Consider the following 10,003-nt stretch of genomic DNA (forward strand, 5'->3'; position numbering starts at 1 on the left):
CTAACCGCCAGCGACCAGCCGGCAGCCGCCTTCATCGGAGTCCGCAGTCTGCTCCCAGGACCCAGCCTCCCACAGTCCCAGACTCCCACAACAGGCCCAGCTACCTCCGATCTCGCTTCTCTCGCCACCACGGCGCAACCAAACGTCAACTCAACGGTTCTATCTTTCTAACTAAAGCTATTTAATTTTCTTTATCATTTATTCATATTAATTGTATGCTTAATTAGAGATATTGTAGATATACATTGAAAGTTTTTTATTTGCTATTTTATATTTTAAAAGCATGTCTAATAAAAAATATGAAAGTGGTTGTCAAAAATTGAAAAAAGGAAAAAGAGTTAAAAAATTAATTCGATCTCAACAAGGAGCTCTTGATAAATTTGCTTTTAGTAATAAAGATAATGTTACATCAACTTCAACAGAAGAAGAAAGAATAGATGAATCTTTAGAATATTCTTTACTTGAGAATGAATTAGAAGAATATGTTAAGAATTTAGGACAAAATAATGATATTAACGATAAATTCTTTACTTGAGAATGAATTAGAAGAATATGTTAAGAATTTAGGACAAAATAATGATATTAACGATAATAATATTCAAGAAGAAAAAGCTAGAAGAATATGTTAAGAATTTAGGACAAAATAATGATATTAACGATAATAATATTCAAGAAGAAAAAGCTAGTACTCCTAATTTTAATGAAGAATAAAAAAAAGTCACATGAGGGCTAAGAAAAAAAATTAGAGATGAATGAGATATCAAATTCAATTCTTATCAATATTTATGATCCTGAACAATGGAAATATATTGATCAAAATTTTATAGATCTAATAGTTAAAAAAGGTCCAATTAAATATGAAGAAGTAGATTTTCCTAAAGTTGAAAACAATAGACACTTTTCTACATCATATTACATAAAAAATTGTCAAATGGATAAAAACATGAAGGAAGGTGGTTAGTTTACTTAAAAGATTTAGATAGAGTTTATTGTTTTTGTTGCAAATTATTTACTTTAAAATCTAGTATAAGTCAGTTAGTTAACGAAGGTACTAGAGATTGGAAAAAACTTAGATATAAAATTAAAAATCATGAAACAAGTCATGAATATATTACTAATATGTGTAAATGGGTGGATTTAGAAGTAATATTATAAAAAAATAAGACAATAGATAAAAACATTTAAGAATAAATTAATAAAGAAAAAGAACACTGAAAAAAAAGTTTTGCTAAGACTTATTGCTATAGTAAAACATCTATCAAAAAAGTAATCTTGCATTTCGAGGAACAAAAGAAAAGATATATGAAAAAAATAATAGAAATTTTTTAAGCTTAGTTGAAATGATAGCGGATTTTAATCCCATAATGCAAGAACATGTTAAATGTATTCAAGAAGGTGAAATTCAAAATCATTATCTTAGTCATAAAATGCAAAATGAAGTAATAGAGTTGCTAGCTTCTAAAATTAAAAAAATGATCATTAAAAAAAATAAAAGAAGCAAAATATTTTTCAGTTATCCTTGATTGTACTCCAGATGCAAGTTATCAAGAACAAATGACTTTTATTTTAAGATGTGTTGATATTTCAACAGGTTCAATAAAGATTGAAGAATATTTTTTAGAGTTTTTAAAAGTAGATAATACATCGGGAAAAGGCATTTTTGATAAACTTTTAAATATTTTAAAAAAAATTTGAACTTGATGTTATAGAAATAAGAGGCAAGGTTATGATAATGAATCTAATATGAAAGGAAAACACAATGGAGTACAAAAGAGGCTATTAGATATAAATCCTAGAGTATTCTACACATCATGTGGTTGTCATAATTTAAATTTAGTCTTATATGATATAGCTAATTCATGTCCTAGAGCTATTTCTTTTTTGGAGTGTTGCAACATATATACTCATTGTTTGCTTCCTCTACTAAACGATGGAAAATTTTAGAAGATAATGGATGCAAGTTATCCGTTAAATCTTTATCTCAAACTAGATGGGAAAGTCGGATTGAAAGTGTTAAAGCAAGAAAATTTTAAATTCTAAATATAAGAGATACTTTGATTCAATTAGCAGAAATTAGTGAAGATCTAAAGATAAAAAGTGAAGCTAATTACTTAGCAACTTATGAGATTAAAAATTTTGATTTCTTATTAGCTATGAATATTTGGTATGACATATTGTTTGCTGTTAATTCAGTTAGTAAAATCTTACAACCTAAAGATATGCATATTGATATTGCCATAGATCAATTAAAGGGTCTTATTATATATTTAGAAAGTTATAGACAAAATGGTTTCATGTCTGCTTTGAATTAAACTAAAGAACTTGCTAATGAAATGAATGTACAACCTATATTTCGTGAAAAACATAAAATTCATAAAAAACAATTTGATAAAAATATTGGTAATGAAATAATATTTAACGCTGAAGAATCTTTTCGTATTGAATATTTCTTATACATAGTTGATAAATCGCTTGGCTCAATTGAAAGTAGGTTTGAACAATTTAAAATGTATGAAAAAAATTTTGGTTTTTTCTTTGATTTGAAAAAATTAAAAGCTTTAGATGATATTAAATTGAAAGAATATTGTCTTAATCTCGAAAATGCACTAAAACATGATGAACATTCAGATATTAATGGACTTGATTTGTTTTCAGAATTGAGAGTACTTAGGGAAAATTTAAAAGTATAGATTAATAGTCCAATTGAAGTGTTGAACTATATAAAGTGGTTAGATTCTTTTCCAAATACTTGTATTGCTTATCGTGTATTATTGACTATACCCGTAATAGTTTCTTCCGTTGAAAGTTTTTTAAAACTAAAATTACTAAAATCTTATTTAATATTGACCATGTTACAAGATAGATTGAATGGTTTAGCAATATTATCTATCGAAAATAATATGTTAGAAAATATTGATAGATTGAATGGTTTAGCAATATTATCTATCGAAAATAATATGTTAGAAAATATTGAATATAAAACTTTAATTTATCTATCGAAAATAATATGTTAGAAAATATTGAATATAAAACTTTAATTAGTAATTTTGCAGCTCAAAGTGTAAGAAGAATGAGATAAAATCTATTATAAGTTGTATCACTTAGGTTTCATCTAATATTTCACCTTTGGCCCCAAAATTCTTAGGTACGACCCTAGTCACTATAACTCCTCCTTATAGACATGCTTCTAGTATTTGCGCTTCCCTGATGAGAATTTCATAACTAATTCTAGCAAATACATTTATTGGTCTTCGCTACACTATGACAAACTACCTCTTTAATTTTCTCATAATTATTTTCAATATAAGCTAACCCTAATTATTTTAGCAATGCACTTAATTTTATCATTTCATCACATTCATATTTGCATCTAAATACTAATGGAGTGTTTGACAACTCTTTAAAACTTATTTTAAGTGGTATAAATATTTGCGTCAGAAATCAATTTCATTGATGAAACCATTATAATTGTTTATTAATTACAGATTCAAGAGAATGTATCTTTTCATAAGACCTCTTGTTACAAGAAAATTAAATTATAACTTCCTAGAAACACACGTAGATGACGTTTATCACCCACTGCTTGCGTGGGATCTTTACCTGTGTCGGGAACGCGTTAGTCTATGGACCGTCACGAATCAGATCTGATTGACAGAATGACAATTTAATGCTCTTGCTTCACAAAGGAAATAATCGTAGAAGTGATAATCTCGACCAAGTAAGATTACGACTTTTCTCGAGATCAAAACTAAGTTTGATCTCAAGGTATGCTGGTATGGACCTAAGATCTCTCGAACAACTCCCTCTTTATGCTGGAATTCACTAAGATCTACTAGTCCTCCTCTAAAATTAATGCATTACACCCTCTAAACCAAAAGCACCTCGTCCTCTTTGATAGAATTTCAGATCCCGTGAATAGGGGCCCTAGGCTTGTATGTATAGGCTTTGGTTGTAACGTTTTTGGATAAGAATAAAGAATTTGGCATTATCTTCAGTTAACAACAGCCAAACCACGTTTGAGGATGATATCCAAGTAGTTGAATGGCTCTGGAACGAACAAATCCTGAGAAAATAGTTGAAAACGCGTTTTGGAGGTTTCGGGTGCGATTCACGTCAATGTGACCCGCTGGCTTGTGTGTCACCTTAAGGTGACGCGGCCCTATGCGGGCTTGCGTGTCACCTTAAGGTGACCCGTTCGTGTGCGGGTCACCTTAGGGTGACCCGCACATGCGAGTCATTCCAAGGCGTCGTAAACCTTCTGACTTTTACGGACTTATCTTGTTTCGTTGTGTTTATGTATTTTGTCGTTCCATTAACACGTATAATTTATCGATTCGCTTCATGCGCTTGTCAACATTCAATAATCTTCTTTGACTCGGATAATAATGTTCATCTTCTTCTTTCTGTCTCGAGCTACGTGTGGGAATCTATAGGTAATTTTTAACGACTACAGATACCCCCTCTAAAGAGTTTTAGTCTCGCTTTTTTGTAGAAGAGCCTGAAATACTTTAGATGTGATAGGTCCAACCTTAAGTCATTGTAAAAGGACCTATGATTGGTTTCAGTTCTTGACTTATTTATTTCTAAGCATATTCAGTATTTTATCGAATAACTAAAATTCTTCCAGTACTATGTCTACCGTCTAACCATTTGTCGAAGTCTTGAACTGAAACTGGTATGTTGATTTTCAATTTTAGCTCATGTTATTGAATCAGTGTTAAACTGACTGCCACAGGGCGTGTCGACTAAGATAGCTTTTCACGTCGACACAAGAGGCGTCGTCTCATCTGGTCGGGCTTCGTGTCAACTGACTTCACCTTTCGTGTCGACATAGGAGGTGTCAACTCGTCTGGTCAGGCTTCGTGTCGAATGGCTTCATCTTTTGAGTCGACACAGGAGGTGTCGACTCGTCTTAAGGCTTGAACTTGATTTGAACCTTGTTTCGGCAAAATTTGTCAACGCGCTATTTTTAATTGCAGGCATTGACCGATGTTAACACAGTTTATACTCGTACGTTAACTGGAGTCTACATAGTTTAGGTTCTTAAGGTGTTGGAGCACGTGCCAGGCCTAATTTATACTCGTATACTCCAGCGAGTTTCAAAAATTAGTTTAACCTCATATACCCGTTGGAGGTTGGGGAAACAGTTTAAAGTCGTATACTTGTTGGAGTATGGGAGCAGTTTAACCTCATATACCTGTTGGAGGATTTCATTCTCATTTGGCTTATTTTTTGTCATGATACCGGCATCAACCAGGGCTTGAATGCTATTTTTTAGAGTAATACAAGCCTTGGTAGGGTGATGAACACTCATGTGATATGCAGAGTTCTTCGGATCCGAAATCTTACTTGCTTCCTCCTGATTTGTAATAGGTGGTAGCTTGATTTTGTTGTTGGCGAAGAGGTACTTAAAGATGGTTGGAACTTCATCATCTTCGAAAGAATACTGCTCCTAGAACTTCGGATTAAGAGTCTCTTGTTGCCTCCAAGGTTATTGTTGATGAATGTCGACTTTAGTTACAGGTGTTTTAGCCATCGGTTGATCTCTTTTGGCGTTCTTCCTTTTGAGAAAGCGTTCGGCTTGTTCACCGTGTAGTTTTAACTCTTTCTATGTATTGGATGGTACAACCCCCAAGACTTCTAGGACGTTGATGAAAAGATTATTGTGGTATGTCTGCAAGATGAACTCCTTTGTGACAGGATCCCTGCAATTCATTACATTATTACGGAAACGTTTGACAAAACCGTAAACTGACTCACCGTCCTTCTGCATCTCAACCAGAAGAGCTCTGATCGACACTTTGGTGTTATCGTCGAAGAAATTGTTGAGGAATAAACTTTTCATATTGTCCCAGCAGTTGATGCTCTCCGGCTTGAGACATCGATAACAATCGAAGGCCGCCCTACGAAGGGTATCCACGAATGACCAAATCATCAGGGGTTCATTCCCAGAGATCACTCCCAGGTGGGACTAGAAATAAATTAGGTGTTGAGTGGGTGAACCTTTCCCATCAAACAACGTGAAGTTAATTAGATTGAACTTTACCGGGTACGGGATTGAATCTCACTCTATTGGATTCTCTTCACTTCTTGAGCCGATAGTAAGGCGTTAACCTTATCTTCTAGCTCCTGCATCATCTTATTGTCCTCGCCCGTATCTTTCTTTAGAGGATGTCGAGAAAGTCTAATTGAACCACCCCTAGCGATATTGAGTGGTGCAATTGAACCACCCCTAGTGTTATTGAAGGATGCGATTGGGCCACCCCAGTATTTTTGAAGGGTGCGTCAGTCATGATGACTTCGTCCACTTCTAGATCGCTATCAAGTGCGATATTCTGAGTGTGGGAACTGGATTTAGCCCACTGATTAGACTCAGGTGGTGGTCGAAGTCGTTGAGCCTGTAACTCTCTCATCTGCTGCATAGTCAACTCCATCTCCATTTTTATATCATCTCTGAGTTCCTCTCATTGTCGAGCTAAATCCTCTTGAAGTATTTGAGCCACTAGATCGGGAGTGATTACGAACGACTCCATTGCTTCCTCCATGCTGGATATTGTATTGTTGGAGGTGATTGTGGAGTAAGTATCCGACAGTTCGTCTTCCGAAGATAGTCCTTCGTGCATCCTTGGCTAATCCCTATGTTTTATGCTTCTTGCTAGAGCCGAGATATTCTTTGGACTATCCCTGAATTGACTTTTCTTTCGAGAGAAAAGTCAGGATTAGAGCCGTTTAAAGCAATCACAGATTTTTCTTTGTCAACCATGTTGATGGTGACTTTGGAGAATTCATCATCCTGGACGGTGGATTTTCTCTCATGGAAACGTCTTGGCATGGGCTTCAACGCTTCGATGAAAAGTTTCTCAAATATCGAGACCATTTGTGAAATAGTCCTTGGGCAACTACATTTTGATAATACTGCCCTGATAGATCTCCCGCATGGACAGTGAGAGCTGGATTCTCGGACACCCTCCTTTTGAGATTTATTTATACCCCCAGCCTGATGGTGCAGCTGCAGCTCATTAAAGTAATCCATCGCTTGTTGGTATGATGCCCCAAGTATAACGTTGTCTTTTGACAGACACATCTTCTTTTGAGGATGAAGAATCTTGTTGATATTCTAGGGATGATTTGTTGTCACATTTGAATGATCCAAGGTCGTATAAGGAGTCACACGTTTAGGATCACCTCCTTGCGAGCGTGGAACCTTAACGGGCTCTTGGGTTTCAATACGAACCCCCAGGCGATCGATGCCAAGAGTCCTCTTGTGCACGGCATACGAACATGTACAATGAGGTATCCCGATTTGTTTGGAGGCAACGGGACACCTTTGAGTGGCATTTGGCTTGACGGGACACCTTTGAGTGCCCTTGAATTTCAACAGGTCAACAGTGTCGTGAGACTTCTCCTAAGGTTCGGGATCAACTGGAACATGAACAAGGCTTGACAGAAGCAGAGAAAACGGCTATGGGAGGTGAATTAGGCGTGTGACACCTTTAGGTGACTTAGGCTTGGCGCAAGTCACCCTGAAGTGGCTCAGGACTTCTGATCTTTTCGACCGCTGTCGGAGTTATTTTTGATGTTGTTTTGGACTTTTGCCTGCAGACTAAGCGTGGTCTTGGTGATTTTTTTGCCACCTCTTCCTTCTTCATACCTTGTGCCTTTTGTAAAAGGATGGGAGCATGTACGGCACGTGCACGACGCCTTTGAATACGCTCCTTCTGGGTTGAACAATTCCTTTTGCCAAGGATCCATTCTTTCGTCAATGGCTTGGAGGATTTATCAGCCACAAGCTGTTGAAGTGATTCAGTTACTTGATGCGTCTTGGACTCTAAATTTGCATAATATCGAACCTAGTCAACTTGTTCTAATGCTTTGGTGATTTGACGAGCTTGGCGTTAGCATCGCCTCTGACGAGCTCTCTTCATCAGAGTTGATGTACTTTGATTGGATAACTCCTTGATTGGAGAGGAGTCACTTGTAGCCTTCATCAGTGAGTATGCATCCTTTAAAGACAATATTTTTCCGCATTTGTAGGTAAAGGAGGATTTTGATGAAGATGAGGAGAAATATTCCTCAAACTTGGCTTCGTCGAACTCGTACCTGACCGCTGAATCAACCGGGATCTTGATCTTCGGTTGCGACACGATAGTCTCGGCAATGAGACTGTTGCCTCCCACTGTGGTCGCCAGCGTGTTTGCGTCAGAAATTGATTTCATTGCTGAATTCATTATAACTATTTATTAATTACAGATTCAAGAGAATGTATCTTTTTATAAGACCTTTTGTTACAAGGAAAATAAATTACAACTTCCTAGAAACATACGCAGAGGATATTTATCACCCGCTGCTTGCATGGGATCTTTGTCTCTGCCGGGGACGCGTTAGTCCGTGGACCGTCACGGATCAGATCCGGTTGACAGAACAAAAATTTAATGCTCTTGCTTCACAAAAGAAACAATCGCAGAAGTGATAATCTCGACCAAGCAAGATTACGACTCTTCTCGAGAACAAAACCAAGTTTGATCTCAAGGTATGTTGGTACGGACCTCAGATCTCTTGAACAACTCCCTCTTTAAGCCGGAATATGCCAAGGTCTGCTAGTCCTCCTCTGACATTTGTGGATTGTACTTGTTGAATAATGATTCAAAGTTGACTTTGTCTTTAGTTGTTATTTTGTTAGTGGAGTAGTGGCTAATAAATCTGAAATTAGTTTAGATTTTTATGGTGATTAAGTTGTTTTGTAAGCCTATATAAAGGCACTTTTAGTTGATGAATAATATAGCAAAAATTATCTCCCCATCTACTCTCTAATTTCCAACATGGTATCAGAGCTTCAGTTTTCTTGGGTTTGTGAGGATTTAAAAAATAGAGTGAACAATCTTTGTTTTTTAATGGCATCCAACAATTTTTCGCTTCCATACCCCATCCTCAATGGAGACAATTATCAATCTTGGGCTATCAAGATGAAATCACATTTGAAAGCTTTGAGTTTATGGGAGGTTGTTGAGAGTGATTATGAGCCGACCCCTATTCCACAAAATCCAACCCTAAAACAAATCAAGAAGCACGACGAAGAAAAAGCAAAGAAACCAAAAGCCCTATCTTGTATTCATTCGGCTATGTCGGACGGAATCTTCACAAGTATAATGACTTGTGAATCACCTAAGGAGGCGTGGGAGATGCTAAAGGAAGAATTCGAAGGCAACGATCAAACAAAATTGATGCAAGTTCTTAATCTCAAAAGGGAATTTGAGATGCAAAAGATGAAGAAAGGTGAGACCATCAAAGTGTATGTCGGTAAGCTTATGGCTATTGTCAATCAAATTAGATTGCTTGGTGAAACATTTTCAAATGAAAGAGTGGTTGATAAAATTTTAGTGACTGTTTCCGAAAGGTATGAGTCCAAAATTTCCTCACTTGAAGATTCCAAAGACCTATCCAAAATAACTCTAGTGGATTTAGTCAATGCCCTCAGTGCCGTAGACCAAAGGAGAGCAATGAGGAATGAAGAAAATGGTAAAAAAATTGAAGAAGCCTTATTAGCCAAGACTTCATCTTCAAAAGGGAAAGGCAAAGGCGTCCAATGCAACCATTGTAAGAAACTTGGCCATGAGGAGAAGGATTGTTGGCATAAAGGAAAACCTCAATGTCACAAATGCAAGAGATTTGGTCATATCCAAAAATATTGTCGATATAATGGTGAAGAACAAGCAAACATGGCACAAGCAGTTGAAGAAGAAATTTTATTCTAGGAATCATGGTGAGATGTGCGTCATGGAGAGATTGAGACAAGTGCTTGTGGAGAGAAGTGCTCCTTTAAGAAATGTTGGTGATTATGTGCGTCAACAAGATTGAGATGAGAAGTGCATCACAAAGTGAAGAGAAGTGCTTTACAAGATTATGGAGAGAAGTGCTCTATAAAGATTCAAAAGGAATGGCAAGAAACTTTGAATCAAGGGGGAGTGTTGAAGAATAATTCAAAGTTGACTTTGTCTTTAGTTGT

At 36.2% G+C, this 10,003-nt stretch overlaps 1 protein-coding gene across 1 annotated transcript; it reads left to right on the forward strand.

Annotated features, from left to right (window-relative positions):
- LOC109842541 lies at positions 8,964-9,752 on the forward strand. Its single transcript, XM_020411407.1, has one exon. The coding sequence runs from the start codon at positions 8,964-8,966 to the stop codon at positions 9,750-9,752; it is 789 nt and encodes a 262-aa protein (XP_020266996.1).

Source organism: Asparagus officinalis, chromosome 5 (assembly GCF_001876935.1).
Source record: "Asparagus officinalis chromosome 5, Aspof.V1, whole genome shotgun sequence".
NCBI lineage: Eukaryota > Viridiplantae > Streptophyta > Magnoliopsida > Asparagales > Asparagaceae > Asparagus > Asparagus officinalis.

Excerpts from the sequence above, each read along its gene's own strand:
- LOC109842541 (XM_020411407.1), top strand. The coding sequence starts at position 8,964 with ATGAAATCACATTTGAAAGCTTTGAGTTTATGGGAGGTTGTTGAGAGT.